General features: G+C 37.2%; 1 protein-coding gene across 1 annotated transcript in view; it reads right to left on the minus strand.

Annotated features, from left to right (window-relative positions):
* The window catches only part of SDHAF3 (succinate dehydrogenase complex assembly factor 3), a 68,342-nt gene extending 44,152 nt beyond the window's left edge, over window positions 1-24,190 (minus strand). Inside the window, exon 1 of the mRNA XM_072784068.1 lies at window positions 23,928-24,190. Coding sequence (XP_072640169.1) covers window positions 23,928-24,101 — 174 coding nt within the window. The 5' untranslated portion in view covers window positions 24,102-24,190. The remainder of the gene's footprint in view (window positions 1-23,927) is intronic.
* Between the last annotated feature and the right edge of the window lie 1,895 nt (window positions 24,191-26,085).

Genomic DNA, 26,085 nt, shown 5'->3' on the forward strand with positions numbered 1-26,085 from the left:
TAGTAAGTATATATAAATTTATGCCCCAAAAGGATGGAGACCACAATTCTAGAAAATGAGTAGATTAATTAGATTTGATACTACTGTTAATGTATCACCAATTATTTATTGAGTACACATTAAATGTCAGGTGCTAGAGATACAAGGATAATCATACAATTTCTGATTCAAAGCAGCTTATAATTTGGTAATCAAACAGAAAGTAAAAAAGTAATTAGTACACAATGTAATCATAAAAAGCAGTAAGAGAATAACTGCCATAAATAGAAATGAATATAGTTCAATGAGAGTGCTTGGACTGAGAAATGAGACATGAGGCACAGAAGATGCCTGGAACTAGGTGCCATATAGACTGACTCTCAAAGGACAAGAAGTTGGTCAAGCTAAATAGGAGGAAGATGTTCCAGAAAAAGGGACCAGCATGTACAGGAGTCTAGAGCTATGCTATCCAAGAGCACAGCCACTAGCAACGTGTCTACTGAACACGTGAAATACAATTACTGAGAACCTGAATCAATCTAGGGAAAAAGTAAAATGAATAGAATAATTTTATTTCATTTAAAGACTGAAGCAGAGGATCCCTGGGTGGCTCAGTGGTTTAGCGCCTGCCTTTGGCCCAGGGCACAGTCCTGGAGTCCCAGGATCGAGTCCCGCGTCGGGCTCCTGGCATGGAGCCTGCTTCTCCCTCCTCCTGCGTCTCTGCCTCTCTCTCTCTCTATGTCTATCATAAATAAATAAATAAATATTTAAAAAATAAAGACTGAAGCAGCTCAGCATAGTCAAGATATCAATTCTCTCCCAAGTTTAACACAATTCCTACCCAAATCCCAGAAATGATTTTCGTAGACACAGACAACCTTATCCTCAAATGTATATGGAAAAAAAAAAAGGTCTTAAAACAATTTTGGAAAAGAAGAATAAAGTGTGAAGAATCACTCTACTTGATGTTAGGACTTACTGTATAGTTACAGCAAACAAGACAGTTTGGTGGAGGGACCAGCCACACAGATCGATGGAACAAATTGAAGAACTGAGAAACACATTCACATGCCTAATTGATTATTCTCAACAAGGTGCAAAAGCAATTCAATGGGAGAGAAATAGTCTTTTTAACAAATGGTGCTGAAGCAATTAGACATCCATAGGCTAAAAAAAATGAACCTTGAGCTAAACCTTATGCTGTATGCATACGTTAAATCAAAGTGGAACACTGATTTAAATGTTAAAAATATAAAACTTCCAGGAAAGAAGAAAAAAAACATAAGAGCAAATCTTTAAGGGAGTTCTTTGACTTGACACCAAAAATATGATCCATAAAAGGAAAAAATGATAAATTGGACTTCAAAATTTAAAACCTTTGTTCTGAAAAAAACTGTGAAGAGAATGAATACCAAATTACAGTCGAGAAGAAATTTGTGGGGATCCCTGGGTGGCGCAGCGGTTTGGCGCCTGCCTTTGGCCCAGGGCGCGATCCTGGAGACCCGGGATCGAATCCCACATCGGGCTCCCGGTGCATGGAGCCTGCTTCTCTCTCTGCCCCTCTCTCTCTCTCTCTCTCTCTCTCTCTCTGTGACTATCATAAATAAATAAAAATTAAAAATATATTAAAAAAAAAAAAAAAAAAAAAAAAAAGAAATTTGTGTAAGCCACATATCTGACAAAAGCCTAAAATCTAGAATACCTATTAAAGAATTCTCAAAACTCAATAGAAAAAAATCTAATTAGAAAATGGGCAAAAGGCATGAACAGACGTTTCAAAGACAACATACAGATGGCAAATAAGCATATGCAAAGATGTTCACCATCATCAGTCATTAAGAAAATGCAAATTAAAACACAATGAGATATCAATACAGAGCTATCAAAATGACTAGATAAAAAAAGTAGTGACAGTAAGTGCTGGCAAGGATGTAGAGAAACTGGTCAATTATATATTACAGGTAGGTGCGTAAAATGATATAGTTGGTCACTCTGGAATATAGTTTGGCAGTTCCTCTGAAATAGACTTGCACATTGGGACACCTGGGTGGCTCAGCAGTTGAGCATCTGCCTTTGGCCCAGGGAGTGATCGTGGAGTCCTAGGATCAAGTCCCATGTCGGGCTCCTTGCATGGAGTCTGCTTCTCTCTCTACCTATGTCTCTGCCTCTCTGTCTGTGACTCTCATAAATAAATAAATAAAATCTTCAAATAGACTTGCACTGCATAAAATATTTTCATAGGAAACACAACTTTCTTGTTTTAACAACTGCATTGTGTATGATACTGCTGTCATGCTGTACTAAGGGAGGCAAGTGCAAGCGTTACTTAGAGCACTACACACAGCACACAATCAATCTAGTTAGTCTCCACAGACTGACACAGCTCAAGTGAGGTTCTTCTAGGCATCAGTGTCAGGCATATTAGAATACGCAAGACAGCATGACCTACAGTGATACCTATTAATTGGTAATTAAGTCAAAATACCTGTTTTTAAAATTATACATAATTAAATTTGTTGCAGCTTAAAAATACAATATGGACAACTTTAAATTTAAAGGAAAGATATATTGATGCAAAACTGAGTAGATTCAAAAGCTAGAACTAGGACCAAAACATAAAAAAATAAAAAAATAATAAAAAAAAAAAAAACCTGGAAGAAGCTATTACAAACTTCATGATGAATGGCAACTGTAATTTACCAGAGCAGAGTAAAATGAGGAAGCTGTTAGGTTTTGTGTCGATCATTAAATTTATAGATCCAAATTCACCCAAAGACTGCTCTGTGAAATGGGCCTAAGCCCTTTAAATATTTTTCTTTTGCCAGCTGGCACAGTGTTCAGCTTTGTCAGTAAAGAGCACAGGAAAGACACCGTAGGACTAAAGGGCTTTGCCTCCTCAGGCTTCCTCCAGGAGCGTTCCTCCAGAACACTTAGCTCATGTAATACCCAGTGGCCAAACAATCAGTAGCCAACAGCTCCCCTGTGTAGTGAGACATCTCTGTGTACACAGCTTGGGTGCTCATTTCTGGCAAGATCGAAATGGCAGATGGCTAGCAGGTGCCAGCAAAGCACCACAGCAACTTCTCTGTCATCCAATGAGTTATAGCTATGCCCCCAGCAGCAAGGTCTGGATTTAAGACCTTAAGGTTAGTGGAACACTTTCAATTGCTATTTCTTAGGAGTGCTATTGTTGGCAGCCCTAAAATTTCACCTTATGTGGCCATTAATTCTTTTAGGTTTAGATTTCTTAAGATCCAAATGTCTTGCCAGGTCTTATCTGTTCACATAATACTTTCTAGCAAAACAGATCTAAAGCAAATATTCTTTTTATTTGGAAGATGGAGAAATCAAAGAACTAAACTATGAAACATGACAAAGGTGATAGGGCAAATCAGTGGCCAGGGTCAAAAACTAAAAACTCTTGACTAAATTCAATATTTTATTCCTAAAACTATAGTATACCATTTGTCTACCAAATAAACATTAAAGGGATAAAAATATAACCACCACACATTCTGACTGATAGAGGATCATCCTGGTTTATTACCAGTTTTCACATTTCATCCAGTTTAAAATTGGTAAAAAGTGAAAAAATCCAGGACCAAATTATTAACAATTGCATTAAGATAGCTGGACTGGTACTGGCATACCTTCATTTTGTACTTCCAACTTTGGCCGGTCTAGTCTAGTAGAGTAAAAGATGAAAAAAAGACAAGCTCTCAAATTAATAAGTGGTCATCCTAGAGGATGACTATAAATAACCCATGTGTCTTACGTAACCCTTTCCTGATTGGCGTAACCAATATGTTCTTCTTGAAGACAGCACGCAAGGCCTGAGTGATAAGCAAGTGCACTCAGACACAGAGCTTCTAAACTTGTAACTTTCTAGTCTAGAGTAGAACACAATTAACTCTCTTAAAGATGAAATATGTGACATTGTCAGCGCTACTGTAAATTCTGCAAAAAAAGAAAAGTTCAACATTATTTTTACATTATTTAAGTGATAATATGAATATATATTTTGGTGGAGTGCCAAAGAAACAGTTTTATTAAATTTAGAGACCCTCCTTAGAGAAGCAATGTACTTGGCATTAATTGTAGTGCATATACAATTTATAAGTATGCCCAAACTGTGATATTCTAATCAAAATAGAATCTGTTGTCAAAATTGACATTTTTAAAAATCCGTAGTTTACACAGTAAGACTAATCCAAAAATTTTGTGACAAGGCTAACATTAAATCAAACACTTCAGCATGGTTCTATGAACTTCCTCTCTGCGCTGCCTATCTATAGATTTAAAAACTACTGGAGCTTTAAAAAAAACTAATTTGTAAATCAACCCAAGTGTTCTATAACAATACTGAACTTCTTTTGCAAACGAGTCTTTAAATTTTGGTTGCATTTTTTTTCAAATCCGTTGGAATTCTTAACATAGGAGACAAGCAAAAAGCTTATGCTTTTAAAACTTTCAACAAATGGCTTTTTAAAAAAACAAAACTTGTAAGCAGGAAGACTGAAATTTACTGTTACTAAAATGAGAAACAAATTAAATGTTAAGAGCACAAAATGTATACAAGATTTAATTCTGAAATTCTATCGTTACATATCTATCTCAATTTCTAGCAGCAATCTTTTAAAGGAGCTATTTACAATTGGATGTATTTATATTCATACTAAAATGGATAAAAATTGAAAAGTCCTAGGATTTTAGAGCATCTCAATTTGGTAAAACATTCAAATTATCATAAAGACAACTTATCTGAGAAGCTCTGTCTCATGTATTTGTCAAAGAAAACTACCCTAAATGGAAACTAAAAACTAGGGATTCCTGGGTGGTGCAGCGGTTTAGCGCCTGCCTTTGGGCCAGGGTGCGATCCTGGAGACCCGGGATCGAATCCCACGTCAGGCTCCCGGTGCACGGAGCCTGCTTCTCCCTCTGCCTGTGTCTCTGCCTCTCTCTCTCTCTCTGTGACTATCATAAATAAATAAAAATTAAAAAAAAAAAAAAAGGAAACTAAAAACTAGTACCTGTTAAAATATTTGGGCTTAAATACTGATACATTTAAAAGCCAAGGGATCCCTGGGTGGCGCAGCTGTTTGGCGCCTGCCTTTGGCCCAGGGCGCGATCCTGGAGACCCGGGATCGAATCCCACGTCAGGCTCCAGGTGCATGGAGCTTGCTTCTCCCTCTGCCTGTGTCTCTGCCTCTCTCTCTCTCTCTCACTATCATAAATAAATAAAAATTTAAAAAAAAATAAAAATAAAATAAAAGCTAAAAGATGTTGATTTGAAAATATCCTCCATTGAGCAGAATTTACCTTCAGTTCCTTTGATATCTCAACACCCACAGAAAGGTGGTTTTCTCAATTAAGTCAACAAGTGAAATATGTTAACGTTATCATAAAATATAACTGTAAAAGGCTTGAAGCAAGCAATTTTAAGGGAAAACTTTAAATAAAACCATATTGCTAAAACTATATTCTTCAGGAAAAAAGTGATACAGTATCACAGATACAGCTATAAAGAAAGGACTAATATTAATATGTCCTGACATAAACATCCTATTTATGTTCTTTCTGTATTGTTCATATAATCACTGTGGAGGGGGTTTGTGCTAAAGTAAACAGACTTATGTAATTTTTATATTCTGAAAACTTATTTTTGGAAAGTTTTCAATAAGAGCTATTTTATAGGTCTATCAATATAAGCCAAATTTTTAAGTCAATAAATATACATTTTACGTATGTTGTTAATTTTTAGTGCTTTATTCCCAAGTGTCCCAGTTTTGACAAATTATACAGATAATATATAAGATAAAACACTTGCAACTTGAAAAAGGCCAGAATGTTACTAGCTACAGGTAAAAAAAAAAAAAATGTCATGTTATTCCCCTTTTTTTAAACTAGATAATCTAGTGTTCAAAACAAAGAAAATAATTGGCCTATTTAAGTCTCCACAAAATTTCCACACCTTATTTTGATCTTTCTCAGGTCATCATTTGAATAACTCATAATTTTACAGTTAACCTGCTGTACTTACACAAAACATGGTATTTAAAATTTTATTAAAAGTATACTGCTTTAGTAAGAATCACAAACATTAACTCAAACACAACAATGTATCTGGGTAGCTATCTACCTTGCAAGATAGTGAACTCCGGAAAACAAGAGTATATCTGGTGAAATTTTTTTACCACTATGAATTATCATCTGTCTACAGTGGTATATGAAATGTAGTAAACAATTAATATATATTTACAGAATGAATGAATTCCTTAAATTAAGACAAGGGTGATTTCAGAGAAGATATGACAATGACAGAGAAAACAGTAAAGAGCAGGAAGCATGAAACAGCCATTCAAAACTCTAAGCAAATTAACATAAAAGAATGTATATTGCATCAACTCCTTAATTTCTAAAATAAAGTCAAATACAAGTCCACATATCAGGTTTCATACATTTATAAACAGTAAACAACCATACTAAATTTCCCCTAAGCTAATAATAAAAAAAAAAGACATTTACCAAAACAATTATTTTAAACATTATTCAAGGGAAACCCATGAAACCTTCAAAAATAGATTAAAACTGTATACAATAGAAAAAAATGCCACTTTAAAATTAGTGAAAACACTTAAAATGGCAACAAATCTGTAGCCGACATACAAACATGAAAGTTACTAGCTGTAATATGAATAGATAAATACTATTTCAGATAAAATTGAAACCAACTTTTCTGAATTTTTCAGTCAATAATCTTTCCAGCTATAAGGATCTTCTGCCATCATGTGGAAATTTTTGAAATTACACTTATACAAAAAAATGGCAGTACCTTGAGAAACCTCTTATATTGTTTCCCAATATTAGAATCCAGTTATAAGCTAGATATATATTCTTAGAAGAATTTGATGACAATAATTGTGCACAGGAACGCTTAGCTCCTCTCTTCTGAAAGAAGATGGTGTTTGTTCATTGCAGCTTAAGGAAACTGCATGACTTTCAACTTCTCAGTTTCCAAGACTCAGCAGTTATGGCTTTCCTAGGTCTCTCCCAGTTTATGATCTTAAATTCCTTAAATATGCATTCCTTATCTCTTCTCCATTTAGGCACTTAAAAGAGTATCTTCAATGGAAAAGGAAACAGAAATATAAAGTTATTTTAACTTATCCTAATTAGGAACCACAGATGTCAAATATAAATTTTATAAAGACCAAAAGTTTATCAACAGCTATAGAAAAAAAAAAACAGCTATAGCAAAAAATAAAAATAAAAAACTGAACCAGCTATTCATACATTCATATGCCTAATGACTTATGAATATATCTAGATAAAAACATAGAGTACTTGGAATAAGCCTAGTACCTTATGAAATATAACACTGAATTCTGGGCAGCCCTGGTGGTGCAGTGGTTTAGCGCCGCCTGCAGCCCAGGGCGTGATCCTGGAAACCGGGGATAGAGTCCCACGTCGGGCTCCCTGCATGGAGCCTGCTTCTCCCTCTGCCTGTGTCTCTGCCTCTGTGTGTGTGTGTGTGTGTGTGTGTGTGTGTGTCTCATGAATAAATTAATAAAATTAAAAAAAAAACCACTGAATTCTTATATACTTATGAAATAAATTTAAAACTTCTCATATCACAGTAAAAGCCTTTGTTTAAACTATTAATCTTTATAAAGACTACAGTTCACACATTCAAATGATTGTTAACTTTTTTTCTTTTAAAGATTTTATTTATTTATTCATGAGAGATACAGAGAGAGAGAGAGAGAAGCAGAGATACAGCCAGAGGGAGAAGCAGGCTCCATGCAGGGAGCCTGATGTGAGACTCGATCCCGGGACTCCAGGATCACACCCTGGGCCTAAGGCAGGCGCTAAACCTCTGAGCCACCCAGGGATCCCTTGGTTAACTTTTTAAACTAACCATGGGCATTAACATGTTTGGTCTTCATCTTAAATATAATCACACGTTTTTTTTTTTTTCTTTCTTTGGGGGGAAAATAAGATTTACCAAGCATTTATTATAAGCAAAATACTGTCCAGGAGCTTTAAAGTATACAAAGATAGGTAAAACATAATTTTCGTCCTCAAGGAACATACCATCTACTAGTGCCAAAATGATGTACACAAATAACTATATAATGCTGAAAGCATGAAGTACCAAAAAAAAAAAAAAAAAAAGACCCAAAAAATACTGTTTTAGGAAATTAGAAGATAGACGTTGGCTTTTTATTAGAAGAATTAATTAAGAAAGAGTTGATAGGCAAGTACTGGAGCTGCTATGAATGAAAATTTAGGCTTTGGCCATACAGAAAAAGGAAACTAGTTAGGCCACATGAATAGTAAAAGCCAAAACAACTTATGGCCACATTCAGAGAACACCACTCAGTCAAACAGAACCAGAACATAGGATACATGGCAGAGAATATTGAGATAGAAAGTAGGAAAAATATATTCGAGTCAGATTTTGTATGGTTTTAAGCTGTAGGTTAAAGAGTGGTCAGTGGGAAAATAGTGATGATTTTCGATAGAGGCAATAATGTCAAAGTTTTTTTTTTATAAACTGGCAATTAAAAGAGACTAAAGGCAAGATTATTTATGAAATTACTACAAACACCTAGCGATAATGAGAATGGGGACAGTAAGTCAGGGCTCTGATATGGTAAAAGGATAAAGATAAGAGAAAAGGAAGAGGGGAATCCCTGGGTGGCTCAGTGGTTTAGTCGGCCTAGGGCATGATCCTAGGGTCCCGGGATCAGCTCCCACATCAGGCTCCCTGCATGGAGCCTGCTTTTCTCTCTGCCTCTCTCTCTCTCTCAATCTCTGTCTTTTATGAATAAATAAATAAAATCTTTAAAAAAGAGAGAGAGAGAGAGAGAAGAATTAGAAATAATGAAATCACAAAATTTGTTTTCAGCACCCGCAAAACTCTTCCCTGGAAATCTTGCCTCCTTCTTTTTTTTTCTTTTTTGAAGATTTTATTTATTTATTCATGAGAGACATAGAGAGAGAGAGAGAGAGAGAGGCAGAGACACAGGCAGAGGGAGAAGCAGGCTCCATGCAGGAAGTCCAACATGGGACTCAATCCCAGGTATCCAGGATCAGGCCCTGGGCCAAAGGCGGTGCTAAACCGCTGAACCACCCGGGCTGCCCGCCTCCTTCCTTTAATCTCCTTCTTACTCTTCACTAGAGGTAAAATAGCTAGCATTTATTGAGTACTATGGTACCAAGCAACTGTTATGAATATATTACCTTATGGCCTCCTTAACCTTAGAGGTAACTACTGCAGGTATTCCCATTTTACTGATGAAGAAACAGGCTTGGCATGGTTAATCAAATTATCCAAGGTCACAGGGTAAGGGACTGGATGTTAGCCAATGTCAATAATCATTAAAGTGTTACTAATGGAATCTCTCATAGAGATAACTATATTTTTGAAAGAATCTCAAAGATAAAAAGATCTTCAAAACCTGGCAGAATGGATCAATATGAAGGAAGTCAAGTGACAAGGCAGATACACGAGTAGAAAACTGCCTAATCATAAATTCAATTGGTTAAAGAGAAGTTTTCCTCCCACTGGACTCCTACTACCCATTGTTTACTGCCAAAAGACCAACATTCTCAACCACTATTCTTTAAGGTACACCGAGTCTCATATTATCTTATACAGACTTGTAGTGGACTTAATAAACTTAAGGATACTGACCATGTATTAGCCTCTGAATTGACTGAAAAATAACAGGCACTGAATGAATGAATGAACACTGAATGAAATCAACTTAGGTGGTGGGCTGCTTCTGTCTCTCCTCCCTGGCATAATGTGACCAACATCATCACAAAATTCATCCCACATTTGGAACAATTTCTCCATGTCCCACCTTGAATATGATGAAACCTCTCTTCTGATTCTTTGCTTTCTTTCCAGTTTCTGACCTTAATAATGTCCTCTAGATTATCCGTCAACACTCTCAATTTGTAAAGACCAAGGAAAAACAAATGGCTAGCCCCATTTACATTAGAAGAGGTGTTTCTGGGATCCCTGGGTGGCTCAGCGGTTTAGTGCCTGCCTTTGGCCCAGGGTGTGATCCTGGAGTCCCGGGTCCCGCATGGGCTCCCTGCACGGAGCCTCCTTCTCCCTCTGCCTGTGTCTCTGCCTCTCTCTGTCTCTCATGAGTAAATAAATAAAATCTTTAAAAAAAAAAAAGAAGAAGGAGGAGGAGGAGGAGAAGGAGGAGGAGGGGGAGGAGGAGGAAGAAGGGGGAGGAGGAGGAGGAGGAGGGGGAGGAAGAAGAAGAAGAAGGGGTTTCTCCTAAATCCTATGACCTTTCCAAAGGTTCCCTAACCCACTGACTCCCTCTCCTCATTTATCAAGGAAAGGCTTTACTTTCCAAGGGATCCAACAGTACCCATGTGCAATCATGACAGGATTCTCCTTTGCTGGACTATCCAGTAGGCAGTGAAGAGGATTTGAAAGACGGGGCCAAGTCTCCAATGCTCTCAGCTTTGATTTGTATATACTTTCCCAGAGAAACAATATACTAGTAGTTAGGCTCCTAGGTAGCCCTGCAGAAAAGTCTATTCAACCTCAGTGCAGTTCTAACTGTAATAGCACAACAGCAATTACATTTTATGTTTTCATTTTAAATATACCATATTTATGCCATATTACAGGCTAAATAGTTGTTTATGGTTAATTCCGGTTAAAAGCATCTCAGTATCCATAAAAGGAGGATGAATTATCATTAGTCTTCCAAGTATTGAGTAGAGCAATAAACTGCTGGGAATCAAACTACACTAAGTAGAAAGTTAATAAACATATTATAATTAAAAGCAACATACACTTCTATAATTACAAAGATAAAACAAAAAGAAAAACAAATCATTAGGATTTGGGATCCAGTTTGCTTTTAGGGAAGAAAAAAAACTACTAAATAACTTTTCAAACTTCGGATAACTTCAAACTAACCCTGCTACTATTTAAGAAAATATAGCTTAAAATTATACTATAGTTCAATCTTAATATATGAACACTTGCTACCTCCTTAATTTAGGGTGTGGAGCACATTTTGATAGCATTCAGTTGAAAAGAATAGAACTAAAATGATCTGGTATGTCTCTCTCATCAAAAGTGCCAAATCTAAATTTGTTCTTCACATCAAACAGAAATTAAATTTTATTCTTTTTAGACACACGACATCGACATTTGTAGACATACCCTATTTAAAACAAATCTGATGTATGCAAATGCAGGTTTACACAAAGAAACAAATTACGGGCTGATTATTCACTTCACAAAGGATTCACAAAAGAAATCCCTTTAATAGTAAGTTTGCCAGTATACTTAAAATATAGTTAAATTTCAAAAGAAATCAATTTATAAACAACTTTTCAAAAATATAGTACAAAATACAAAAGTAGTTATAAAGTATCAAGCTTCAGAAACTTCTATTATTACAATGTTTTTCCCAAAAGCTTGACAAATCTAGAAGGTGAAACTAACAGATTAAATACAATAGCTGAAAATGGCATAGAAATGTATTTTTTAAAAAAAAAAGAAATGTATATTTTAAATAGTTCTTAAATATATACTTTTCTAACTATCCTAGTAATAAACTACCAAATTCTTCTTTAAAATTACATGCAGAGACTAGCAAACCATAGTCAATATGGCTAAAGGTGACCCAAGAAACCAAAGAGCAAAGAGTCTGTTTTGCCTTCTTTATATAAGCCAGAAGTACAGAAGAAGAAAAGATCAGATATCCCAATCGGCATTGCAGTTTTTATTTTGTTTCTCCTTTGCAGTGTTCCAAGTGCTCGGAGATGTAGAAGATAATCTCTGGGAAAAGGAAATCCAAATTTAATGATTCAAGTATAGAGATTTTTTGGACCAACTAAGGGAAGAGGGAAAGATCCTAATGCCCCCAAATGGTCATCACTGGCTAAATTCTTCCTGTTCTACTCAGAGTTCCACCCTAATATCAAATCCAAAAACCCCAGCATGTCCACTGAAGACCAAACAGATGTGGAGTAATCTGATAGCCAAAAAAGCAGCTTCACAATAAGACAGTGAAGCTAAAAAATAAATAGAAAAAGAATTTAGCTAGTGTGGGAAAATTTGATGGTACAAAGGAGATAGCTTGTTGTCTAAAAAAAGAAAAAAAAAGGACGAGGAAGAAGGTGAAGAAGGTGAGAGGAGGAGAGGAAAGTGTTTGGGGAAGAGAGGAGGATAGCAAAAACTGAATATCTATCTCCACATGAATTTCAGAGTACAGAAAACATGGTTATAAACGTCTTTGAGGTGTCTCTGCCCTCATTAGATTTAATCACAAAACTAGAATATAATCATACTGCAGTTTCTAAAAACATCCTAGAAATATTAAGTGATTTACCATGAATGAAGTAGTGAAGGGTTTCAGGGCACTCAGACACTATAAGAAAGTTATACATATTTCCAAGTATTTTTAAATTAGTTTTCTCACTCTGTGCACCTTGCTCTTGGTCTTGGAAAGGCATCTAAAGATGCTCATGACATTTTTTATAAGTGGTGCTAACTAGGGTTATAGGGTTATTGGCTAGAAATCCCAAGTTATTAATTGTATATATCCATTGCTTATAAAATGAATAAGTAACACACAAACTATCGAGGCCCATGCTGGGAAGTGTGAGGCAGTGAACAAGATGCCTTTTGGAAGAGTCATGGTTTAGAATGTGTGCCGTGAAGCTAGACCCCTTAACGCTACATGCTGATGCTGTTATACGTACATGTGCATTTGCCATGCCATCTACTGACACTTTAGTTTGGAAGGGGGAAAGTTTTTTTTATAAGAAATGTATGTATTCTTTTATTCAATGGAATAGTTTTTAAACAAACTGTAGACCTCTTCACCTTAAACAAAGAGTCACTGCACCAAAGTCCAGAAACCTTTGCTACTTACATAAAATTAGCAACATTCTGCAATTTTTCATTTGTTTATAATGATGGTATTTTTTTTTAAAGAAAAATACACCATGTGGGTATAGGCATTTAAAATCTATTCATAGGGGATCCCTGGGTGGCTCAGTGGTTTAGCGCCTGCCTTTGGCCCAGAGCACGATCCTGGGTCCCACATCAGGCTCCCAGCATGAAGCCTGCTTCTTCCTCCTCCTGTGTCTCTGCTCTGCCTCTCTCTCCCTCTCTCTATCATGAATAAATAAATAAAATCTTTAAAAAAAAAAAAGAAGAAGAAGAAGAAGAAGAAGAAAGAAAGAAAGAAAAAGAGATGCCTAGTGGCTCAGCCGTTGAGTGCCTGCCTTTAGCCCAGGGCGTGATCCTAAAGTCCGGCATCCCTGCATGAAACCTGCTTCTCTCTCTGCCTATGTCTCTGCCTCTCTCTGTGTCTCTCATAAAGAAATAAAATCTTCAAAAAATAAAATAAAAAATAAAATCTATTCAAATAAAACATAAATATTTGAGTGAGAGCATAGAAGTCAAAATGCAGTTTATTTTGGAAATGCTTCCAAGTTCTAGTGACTTAGGAGAAGAGCAAAAACTTGTAAATAAGAGAAATATGATCCTCCCTTAGGAATCAAGCTAATTAAATCAACACACCATGGGAAGTATCTGAATTCTCTCAGGCCCAGATGATAATTTGGTAGCTTAATCTATTAACATGTTAATAGCAATAATGGTTTAACAGAAAATGTTTACAATGAAAGTAATAAACTGTTAAGAGTCGGCAAACTTACTAATACGTGTTCAGCACTGCCCAGGAGAAAAAGGGCAGTGAAACAGTAGAACCCATGATGTTTTCTACTGTAGATACAGTGAGGCCTGATGAAAAATCTCTCACTTTCCATTATTATTTAAGATTTTATTTATTTATTCATGAGAGACACAGAGAGAGAAGCAGAGACATAGGTAGAGGGAGAAGCAGCCTCCCTGTGGGGAGTCTGATGCCTGACTCAATCCCAGAACCCTGGAATCACAACCTAAGCCAACGGCAGATGTTCAACCACTGAGCCACCCAGGTGCCCCCCACTTCCCATTATTTTAATTCCATGTTTACTAAGCAACCTTCTAAACACTAATTCCATTTCCGAGAAAGCTTAACAGAGGTCCACAATCCCTTACCTACAGTTCTGAAGTCAAGAAAGTTTCAACAAACAAAAGCTTTTTCAGAACTTATTTGGCAAGAAATTCTGATCTAAATGGATATGAATCGTTTATTTACTCCACTTAATATTAAAAGTCAAATTTACTATGGAAATATTAATGTTATTTGATTACAGGGTACCACCCCAGATTCCACTGGGGTGTTTCTTAAAATTCAGTCATACTCCTTATTACCTTTCTAAAAATTAAAAAAAAAAAAAATTCTGAATTGAGACACATCTGAAAAAGAGTTCCCAGGATCTAGATATAAATATTCTGACTCCTGGAAGAGAAGAGCCCCCTTCACCAGTTCCCACTCTCCTCCTCATAGAAATGAATATTCTGGCCTATACTTCATTATTTATAAATTTAGTTAGTGTAGTCTGATGCCAACATCTGATCATCTCTGGGTATATTGGTATAGTGGTATATAAAGTTCAATTCCAGACCTACAAGATCAATTACTAGGAATTATAATCACAATGTTGGGTGGCACATACCTATCAGGAATCTTTTTCCTAAACCTACTGGCTTCCAAGCCACCAAGTCAACCTGTTTACCTGTCTTCCATTTTCTCTGACCTACCAGAAGACAAACCAATAGTTAACCAATCTCCCTCCCAGTCCCATCTGTCAGGCTGATACAACTCCTACAATACCTAAAAAATGCGAAAAATACTATAGATTTTTAAGTTATTAAGTAGCAATTTAATTTTGATCAAATTAACTTAGTGGAGAATCGATGAATATTTAAGTACATCTCTAGGAAATTAAGCAAGAGAAGATTCTTCATGTTGTTTAAAACAACTTATACAAATGGCCCTGATGATTCTTTTCTGATCTTGGATTATAGCACCAAAAATTCTAAAATAGGTCTTCTAGTGGTTAGGTAAAAGAATAACTAGATAAAGTTTAATTTTGAGTATACATATATCTTTTTTTCAGCAATGCTTCATAGTTTTCAGTTTATAGGTTTGTACATCCTTTGCATCATCCCTGAGTATTTAATATTTTTGATGGTAAGCAATATTTTTAAATTTTAATTTCCAAATTTGCATTGCTAGTATATAAAAATAGTTAATTTTTGTATGCTGATCATGTATCATGCAACTTTGATAAACTAATTCCAAATTTTTTTGTAGATTCCATCAGATTTTCTGCATAGATAATCATATTGTCTGTGAATAAAGACAGTTTGATTTCTTTCTTTCCAATCTGGATATCTTCTATTTCTTACTTCAGTGGCCATTTACAATGCTGAATACATGTTTAGATTTTCATTTCATTTACAGAACTTAGAAATAAATCATAAAATATATAGCTGACATTATTCATTAAATATGAAGAAGTTTAAGTTTAACCTACAAAATTTTAGAGGCCAAAATTAGGAAATATATTTATAAGGTGCTGGTATTTGACTCTTTTAATGTGTTCACCTCAGTGCTTTATAACATGAGACTGGTAACAAAAATAATTGAGTATATCCAACTGCATTTTTTTAAATAACATTTATTGGCTTTTCTTATAATTACTAAGGTAGCCCTGATCTTTGCAGAGAATCTGGAAAATAGGTGATTCAAGGAAGAAAATTACAATCACGCTTTATCATATCTAACCCAAAGATAAACACTATTTACATTTAATTATAACATGAACAGTTTTCCCAGTCATTAATTCTTCTGAAACACTATTTCTAGATTCATACTAACACACTCATCATATGGCTACCTATCATTTCATTCTTGATTCCTGATTATTTCATTCTTGCCATCACTGGATATCTACACTGTTAGATTTGTCATTATTACCATATACATGCAGTACAATTAACATCCTTGTAAATAAATCGTAGAATGGTCTCTTACTAGATAGAGTCCCTTTTGCCCATTCTTTTATTAAAGCTGTGTTTTCCCTATCCAAGCTAATAAGCTTTTTATATTCATTCTATTAATTATATATCACATTAATTCAAAATATATTCCATTTGCCTTTTTAACTTTTTAAAAAATCAGGAGTTATTAATTTTATGTTAATTGTAACTGTATTACAGAAACAAATAAAATGTATTTTTTTTACCCATTCTATTACTATTAAAACATATTACCCTAAAACTAACAGAAAAGATTAAAGAGAAAAATCAGGATTAGCAACGGAAAGTTTAAAATAAGTTAAGCCATTTGACATAGTTTTAACTCATCTAATATAACCGTATCTTAGAAGTAAAAGAGAACTTATCGGTTCATCCCTATATTCAAGGATAAAACATTACTTTTTCTACTGAGACCACTGAGGCCTAAATAAATCTTTCAAAAATTACCCAGAAAACTTATGTGCCAGACTATAACAAAAGTTTAACAGTTACGTAACATCAACTTCCATTCTCATTTTATTGCTGATGAAAATTCTTGAGAAAAAAATGTCTGGCAATAGCATCTTGGGCTAATAAACTTAAAAAAAGGTCATTATTTAAATAATAACTAAACATTGGTTTATTATGCTAGAGGTACAGAGAATAAAAACATGAGTAAGAAGCTTCTCTTTCCCTTAGGAAAAATACAAAAAATGGAGAAGCAAATATACAAATAAATTGTAGCAAGCAAACAAGCAAAATTCAAAAGAAAAATATTGATAACCATTTTATACTGCAAAATTTTAATATGTTTTTGAAACAATTAATTTCATGAGGTAAGAACACAAGATTTTTGTCCTATGTAGCTAGCTGTGTGATACTAAACAAATCATTTTACTGCTATAAATCTGTTACTTTCTCTTTAACATGACAGAACTGGGGTTCCAGCTTAAGACGACAGGCTGGTAAAATCATAGGAGCATATTTTTTATATCCTCCGCTCTCAAAATGCCTTTAAACTGATAGTAAAGAATTTTTAAAAGGAGTAATCTATAATGATTAAAAGAACAAGGATGGAGCCATTGGCAGTCAAGAGATTTCAGTGAATTTCTCAAGACAGAAAGCAGGTAGAAGAGTGAACTCATAGAAAGTGCACATACAGGGAGCGACAGCTTAGAACAAAAAAAGAGAGAATATAGCTGAAGATAAAGCCCAAGTGCCAGAACCAACTGAACACAAACACCAGATAGATAAGGAAATCAGGAATGAGAAGCAAATCTAAGGGCAATAATGGAAACTCTATGCCTAAGAGTAATTTTCCAATCAACAAGCCTATCTTAGGCAAAGTTCTGTTTCTTACTGCTTTACTTATAAATAGGGACAGATAACCAAAATTCACAAGATATTTGAAACATAGAATATGGAACAGAAATATTACTCTTTACTATAAGCCCTCCCACACTAATTTTTTAAGCAGATATTGATTTTTTAAGTACATTAACTGAAAAAAGCATTTACTATAGCAATTTGAAGCTGCCTTTCAATTCTAATACTCTATGTAATATTTCAGACATTTGTTTTTATTAAGCAACTGTAAAATATATTTCAAAAAATAGTAAAACTATGCATATACAATCCTTTATCTTCTTAAATTCTTTTTTTATCTTCTTAAATTCTATGCAAAAACTTATTTCAAATTTTTAAGACTGTGTTATGTATAAATATACATGTGCAGAACTGGTTTTTATTTATTTATTTATTTATTTATTTTTTAGGGGGCACCTGGTTGGCTCAGTCAGTAGAACACATGACTCCTGATCCTAGGGTTGTGAGTTCAAGCCCCGCACTGAGTATAGAGATCTATTTTAAAACTATAATCATTAGCATATTATTATACTATCACCATTATTTAAAGTCTGTAAGTTTAAATAAATTTTAAATCATTTAAATAAAAGAAATAGATCTCTATGTTTCAGTAACAACATCAATATACACAATATTGATCAAATTAGTATTTTAAAAATACCTTTTGTTATTTATAACACAAGCATTGTTATAACACATCTCATGATATCAAAAGTTAAATATTCCTAAATAAAAATACCTTAAAAGCATCACTAAAAAGCCAAATGCTTCAGAAATAGAAAAAAAAATGTTTTATGTTCCAATGATAGTTTCATCTCCTCTCCTTTATCCTTTTTTCAACCATTAGATAAGGACCACAATATTGCTAAAAAAATTTTAAAAGGTAAAGCTTAATGTAGAAAACATACACACCATCCAATAAACCATCACAAAAACACTACATTGAGTAACCTTTCTGCATAAACAGTACAAATGAGAGGTTAACAAATTACTCCCTCATACTTGGTGGATACATTGCTCAACATATCCGATCCATCTACTAAACAGAGAGGTAATTCATTCCTTTTCTAATGCAAGCTAAAATACAAACTACAAATCAGAATGTTCAAAAGCAACAAAATGAGGCCCCCAAATTAGGTAAGAAAGGCATACAATTATAAAAACTGCAAAATACCCATCCAAGCCTAATTATCCTAAGTTAAGGAAACTTTAAATATAGGTGACAGGCAAGTTAATCATACATTTTTTATCTGATGATCTACTTCAAAGTCGTAAATAAGACAAAGATATCCCATGTGAGTTATAAATGGATGGTTACATGAAATGTGAAGCACTTCCTCTTCTCAAATACAGCAAAACAAAATAAATCAAATGTTACGTATTATGTCTAGACCATCATACAAAGAATTAAACACAAGAAGGACAAAAGAATGTTCCTTTTCAGAAGTAGCTAGAAACAACCAAATACAAAAAAAAAAAAAAAAAAGAAAAAAAAAAAGAAAAGAAAGAAAGAAAGAACCAACCAAATACAGAAGAAAAGAACAGTTCCAGCATTGTACTTCTACCTTCACTCTCTTAATTCCTAAATGTTAGTGATCTATCTTCCTTCCCCCACATTTTACCCAACCTGGGCACTTTCAGCCACACCTTTGAACCAACTATAGTTAAGGAATTCCAATTCTTTATTTCCAGCCACAATCTCTCTTCTGACTATGAGACTATGGTTTCTACATTAAGCCTTACCTTTTATCTCCACTTGACTGTCCCACCAGAATGTACCATACTGCACTCATTCTCCACCTGCTCCTTCTATATACCTAGTCTGGTTACTGGTATGATGTTCTTAAACCTGAGAGTTATCCATTCTATTTCCTCCCCTTTTATCAATCCTCTATGGGTCCCCAAGTCAAGTCTCAGTCTACCTTATAAAGGATAACACATACATCCATACTTTGCATTCTCAACACCTGTCTTGGTTCAGGCACATATATATTAGGGATTCCTACATCCCTCCTAGGAGTTCTCCCTACCTTCAATCTGAAGCATTCTTCAATCATTCCTTTGTATTGCTGCTAAAGTGACCTTCCTAGAATATAACTCGAATCATTTCACCACTGCTTAAAATCTTCCAGTAATTCCAAATAAAAACCTAAAATCCTTAGCAGAATACCTCTGTAACTTTCTCTTCTTAATCTCTCATTTAAGATATTAAATTTTAAACACATCATTGCAGATCCTGGAAAAAAGTCATACTGTTTCTTAATTCAATTCCTCTGCATAGGTTAGTCCCTCTTTCTACAAAGTCTTGTTCTTAACATGGTAATTTTGACTTGCTCAAGGCCCAACTCAGACATTGTATGTGGCCCTCAATTTCTCCATTCCCTATCTGCTCCCATCACATTTAACAGACACACTTTCATACTGTATTATAATTATCTAACATATGCTACTAAATTTCGGACACCATGAAAGTAAAATACAATTATCATTCTTTTTTGTATCTCACAATGCCTAGCACTTCGCTGGCAACAATAGGTGATCAATAACTATTTACAGAATTTGTAAGCCGTTTCACTTTTTCCAGAAACAAGTTCTACTATAAACATCACCCAACAGAGAGAAACAGCTCCTTAAGAAAAAACAAAAGAAACCAGGAAAGCAGTAGACATAAACAAATGGGGCAGAAAAGGAAAAACTAAACACAAAGAGTCTCTTCAGAGTGGCTCTTGAGAACTGTTTTTTACCCTTCATCTCACATTCTATCACAAATGTCTTACTTGCTATTTAATCTTCAACACATTCTAATTTTCCAGAAAATAAGTGATAAGAAGTTCTCTCCACAATTGGGCAGGCAGAGAAAAAAAATGGAAAGTACTACCTAAATCAGCTATTCTTCAAAACTGAGCAGTTAGGACTTTAAAAACATCATAAGACCATTGATATATCCAGCCCCAATTCCACTTCTAACAGTTGCCTCCTAAAAGACTTAAGACTACAATATTTCACCAATGAGATATCAAACATTCTCCCTAACATACTGCCAACATCTCTTTCTGAACCTACGTTTTTTTTCTCTTCCGTAAGATATTATATAAATTCAGTATTTACTCTGTAAACAAGCATATGCATTTTTATCCCTAAAATGAAATACTTTCTTCTGACTTTCCCCTAAGTGGTCCTTGAACAGAAACTTCCCCAGCTGAATTCCCTTTATCATTTGCAACAGTTTTCCATGATTACAAATGAAAGGAACAGAGACCTTTCCTCCTAATGCTGGGGCCTCTATGATGTTTGATCTTTCCCTTCTCTTTTCCCCAGTGGTTCCCATACCTAAGTTTGCCCCTTAAAGTAAAACAAATTCAGAATCTATTCAAGTTCATACGTAATTTTAGAAGTGTGTGAGAATATCAAAACCCAAAGTCCACAAAGCACAGGAAGTCCACAAGTGTGTTACTCTCAATTAGCTTGACAAAAACATAAGCATCAAGCTAGTAATATTCATGTGTGCCAAGTATGTAATCATCATTAACCAAAACAACAGAAATCCATGCCATAACTAGTAGAAACAGGTATAACATAATCATTAATTAGATGTTTTGAAGAATACGTGGGGTAGGGGAGGCCCAGAGGACCGAAGGATATCACTTTCCAGTATCACCGCCCTAACCAAGTTGTTCTCCCCCTCCAAGTTATTAAAATCTTCTCTACCCTTCATCTTTGGAAAAGAGCAACTAGCTCTCTTGGCAGAACCCAACCCACACCTTGCAACTCCAAGGCTTAGACTGAGCTGCCTTGCAACTGTGAGAATTATGATTTTATCCAAATAGTTAGATTACTAGGTTTAAACTAAATTTTACCCAGCTGCTAACTCATTAATTACCAGGGCTCTAGCCCCATGGAATACACTTTTCTCCATTCTAAAAAATAAGTAGAAATGTTAGATCGATAATAGGGAAGAAGGGAAAAGGCTTACCTACAGAAACATTCCAATAAATAAATTCAAAAGTAATGAAGGAAATAGGAAATCACCATGAAAACACAATGAATAAGAGCAAAATCAATGATGTTCCAAAATAGTTGGCAAAATTTAAGGAGAAACAGAGTATCTGTATAGCTTCAGAATATCTCCCCAAAATATACACTAATTTCACAATGGCAAACAGTAACTTTACAGTGGAGAAACTTGGCAGACATCACCTTAACTAAGTGATCACAATTAACATCACCATCAGTAAGTCATGTTGACATCATGTGCCTTCTTATAGGACAGGTTTAGAAAAACTCACCACCTTTGTTGGTATCCCTCTCACTAATGCACATCAGTCTAATCAGGAGGAAAAAAAAATCAGATAAACCCAAATTGACAGACAATCTACAAAGTAATTTACCAATACTTTTCAAAAAAAAGTGTCAAACACATGAAAGATAAGAAAAGATTGAGAACTATCATAGACTAGAGAAAATTAGGAGACAGGATGACTAAATAAATGCAATATGAGATCCTGGATTGGATCCTGCAGCTGAGTAAGAACATTAGCAGATACACTGACAAAATGTCAATAAAGCCTCGGTTAACATCACTGTAGCAACGTTAATTTCTTTTTATGTCAATTTCTTATTTTTGATAACTGCACCATGGTTATGTACAATGTTATTAACATATGCAGAACTGCATGTAGGATGTATGGGAGGAGGGACTCAGTTCCTGTCTGAGTAACTCTTCTGCAAGTTTTAAATTAATTTAAAAAAAGAAAAAAAAAGCTGAATTCCAGATACCAAGCTGTGTAGGTCAATCAACAACCCGGTTGTTTGTTTTTTTTCGTTGCATCTCTCTCTCCAATTGATTCTGTTTCTACTCTTGTGCTAAAAAGCTTCCAAGTTCTTAGACTTTAGGAACTCTCAAAGTGCCCTATTTCTTCTCAAACAGAGCTAGACTTCCTTCCTGTCCTGCCACAAACCGACCTGGCTTAAAAGATGTCACTTAAATGCCCTAACTTCTTACAGATTCACTGCTATTAGCTATTCACAAAGTGCTATTAAATGGCAGCTAACTAATATTATTATTTCACAGATAAAACTAAGATAAATTAAGTGATGTGACATTTAATAAATTCCAGACTCTGAATATGAACCCAATTCTTTCAGCTCTAAGACCAAGTTACCATATTAAAAGAAAGCAATTTGCATGTAAAATTCAACTTCCCTAGCTCCATGCAAGCTGATTACCGCTAAGTCATGGTTTTAAAGTTCTAAATTGGGATCCCTGGGTGGCGCAGCGGTTTGGCGCCTGCCTTTGGCCCAGGGCGCGATCCTGGAGACCCGGGATCGAATCCCACGTTGGGCTCCCGGTGCATGGAGCCTGCTTCTCCCTCCTCCTGTGTCTCTGCCTCTCTCTCTCTCTCTCTCTCTCTGTGACTATCATAAATAAATAAAATTTAAAAAATGAAATAAAGTTCTAAATTTCACGACTGTCCTAAACAACACTCTTGCAAGCTACAATCAAGAATTCTGAGATTCAGTGAAAAAGGCCTGTGTTCACCCTAACCATAACCTATATAATTAAAAAGAAAAAAAGACATTGGTCTAAACCAACTTTTTAGGCTTTCCAAGCATCGCTTACCTCTGTTCTTTTACCGACACTGCTTCATGCTTTCAAACACCTGAGATGTCCCTCTAATTTCCAATTCCATTAATTTCTTGATATTTGCAAATCATAGCGAAGAGCAATTCTGCTAGGCCTCCAATCCCACGAAATACTCTAAATACCTTTTCCCCACCGTCACTCAAAAAAAAAAAAAAAAAAGGGAGAGGGGGTCGTCAAAGGGCTAAAATCTAATGCCTGTGTCTGAGTTGTAAATGTGCAAGGAGACAGGGCAATGTAACCAAGTACCGGAACTTGAGACCCGGGAAAAATCAACTTTCATCTGACTTAAGTCTGAGCATTTTTCCCTTCCACCGCTTGCCGTTGTATCTGATATCTCAGTCAACTGAGAACATTATTAAGACCAAGAAAGAGGGCAGCCCGGGGGGCTCAGCGGTTTAGCGCCGCCTTCCAACCAGACCCTGGAGACTCGGGATCGAGTCCCACGTCGGGCTCCCTGCATGGAGCCTGCTTCTCCCTCTGCCCCCCTCTCTCTCAATCAATCAATCAATCAATAAAATGTTAAAAAAAAAAAAAAAGAGCACGGAAATGTAAAAAAGCGGCAGTTATGGAAACAACCCTCAAGTCTGAAAACTGGGTAATGAGAAAACCAGTAATTCGTGAATGAGCGTTCGCTACGAGGGGGCAAAAAGCTGGTGGACGGGACTTCCTCAACTTTGTGACCTCCCATCCCCATCCCCATCCCTTCCCTCCCGCCTCGCACGCGCAGGAGCTCCAGAGGATGGACCGTCCCGGAGCCGCCGAGGTCACCCCGATGTCACCAGCTGCAGCCCGGAACCGGCGGGGCAACACGCAGGCACGGGTCGTAACTCTGGGAAGGGCTCCCAGGTTCACACCAACAGGCTGCGGCTGTGCGATGCTGCGGGGCGCCCGGGGCAACCAGCGGGCACAGGGGTCTCCCACAGGGACACCGCGGGACACCTCTGAGGGTCTGGGGCATTCACTTGCCTCCCATTCCCGCAGGAAACGCTGGGCCTCGTCAGAACCCACGGTCTTATGTCTCCTAAATTCGTCCTTCACGTACAGGTCGCCAAGGGTTTTGAGGTCTGGGGGCAGAGCCCGGTGCAGCAGCAAGATGCGCCGATACAGGGCCCGGACCCGCGAGACGTGCCCGGCCGGCATAGCGGCGCGCGCGGACGGCCCAGCACCACGCAGGCGCACAGACGCGGGGCGCGCCCCCTGCCGCCCTCCGAAGCCGGGGGTCGGCCCACCGGAAGCCGGGCGGAGGAGGGCGCGCGACCTTCATCCGGTTTGGTCCGCTCTCAAATCAGGACCTTCCGGAAACCCCGCTGCTGTGACTGACGGGGAAATGGGCGGGTTCTGGTCCGGAGGGGGCGTGGCCCTGGCGGAGAGGCGCGCGCGGCCGCACCGTTAAGGCCCGCCTTGGCCCCGGCAGCGGCAAGCCCAGCTCGTGTCGCGCCTCAGCCACACCGCGTGGCCTCTCCCGTTCCTCCTACCCTTCTTTCCTGATGAAGGCTGCGAAAGCTTTCATCAAAATCGGGCTCCTCCAGGAAGCCTGCCATGGTTGGCTCCACCCACTCCGAGCGTTTTTCAGCGTTTTTCAGTCTCCGAGTGGGACTAGGGTCAATCCCTGCCTTCAGCACTACCCGCTACATACTTTGCGTCGTGCTGTGTCCCTAATTTGTACCCTGAAGGTGCAGCCTCTTTCACTTAACTCAGCCCTGAGCCAGCCAGCAGGTGTCATTAGCTCAAGTCAAGTTGGCTGCAGAAGAATCCTAGAGCAACATTTATTTTTTAAGATTTTATTTATTCATGAGAGACACAGAGAGAAAGAGAGGAGCAGAGACACAGGCAGAGCGAGAAGCAGGCTCCATGCAGGGAGCCCGATGTGGGACTCGATCCCGGGTCTCCAGGATCACACCCTGGGCTGAAGGCAGGCGCTAAACCGCTGGGCCACCCGGGGATCCCACATTTATTTATTTTTTTAAGATTTATTTGAGAGAGAGAGAGGGAGGGCAGGGGGAGGGGCAGAGGGAGAGGGATAAAGAATCTCAAGCAGACTCCCCTTGAGCACAGAGCACACCCCGGAGCTTGATTTCACGACCCTGAGGTCACGACGTAAGCTGAAATCCAGAGCCGGAGGCCTAGCCCACTGAGCCACCCAGCCTCCTCTAGAAACATCTTAAACGTGTCGTTTCCAGGGCCATGATTCTGGAGATACTGATTAAATAGTCTGAGCTGAAAACATAAAATCGGGACATTTAAAAAAAAATCTCCACCTTTTGCAAAGGTGAGAGCGAGAGTGTGACTGCTTTCTAAAGCTGGCAGCCACTTGGCCTCTGCTTTCCCACCACACCTTTGGTCCTTCAGCAAATGCTGATGGCTCCACCAGCAAAATGTATGCAGAACTGGACCATTTCTTACCGTGCCCTCAAACGCAACCATCCCTCTCTCTCCAGGCAACGCCTCCTAACATTACTGTAGCTTCTTGTGTCTCTGCCTCGGGCTGTGATGAACGTAGGTCATGATCCACCTAAACTGTAAGTTAGATCATGTTGCTCCTCTGCTCAACAAAATCCTTCAGGAAAACCAGAAGTCTCTCCACTTCTTAGCTCTCTAAATTTTCTCCTACTGCCCTCTCCCTAGTTGGCCACACTGGTCATCTTTGGATGATACTGGCATTCTCCCAGGGGCCAGATACCGGGCATACTCCCAACTGAAGGCCCGTGTGCTGGCTGTTCCCTGTAACTGGAATGCTCTGCCTCATATATATCTTCTTGTCTAACACCTTCCTTTCACCCAGCTCACTGCTTCAGATCCCCCCTAAGACGCTCCCTGGAGACCATATTTGAAATTACATCACCATGCCAAGAACTCCCTAAAGCCCCCTCTAAGCTACATTTTCCTATAAAACACAAATTTTGTCTTCTTGCTTATTGTCTGCCCCCCCACACACACACACACCCTAGAATATAAATTCCATGAGGCATTTTGTGATTTTGAGGGTGTCAAATGACTCCTATGGCCTGCTGGTGAGGAAGGGGCAAGAGTATAGGAATTTACGTGATTCCCTCACAGATTTTTTTCTGTGTCAAGACTTTTTCAAGGTGAAAGAAAACACATACCCTGCTAGCAAGGGCAGGGA

The sequence above is a fragment of the Canis lupus genome, chromosome 18 (genome assembly GCF_048164855.1).
Source record: "Canis lupus baileyi chromosome 18, mCanLup2.hap1, whole genome shotgun sequence".
In the NCBI taxonomy this organism is placed as follows: domain Eukaryota; kingdom Metazoa; phylum Chordata; class Mammalia; order Carnivora; family Canidae; genus Canis; species Canis lupus.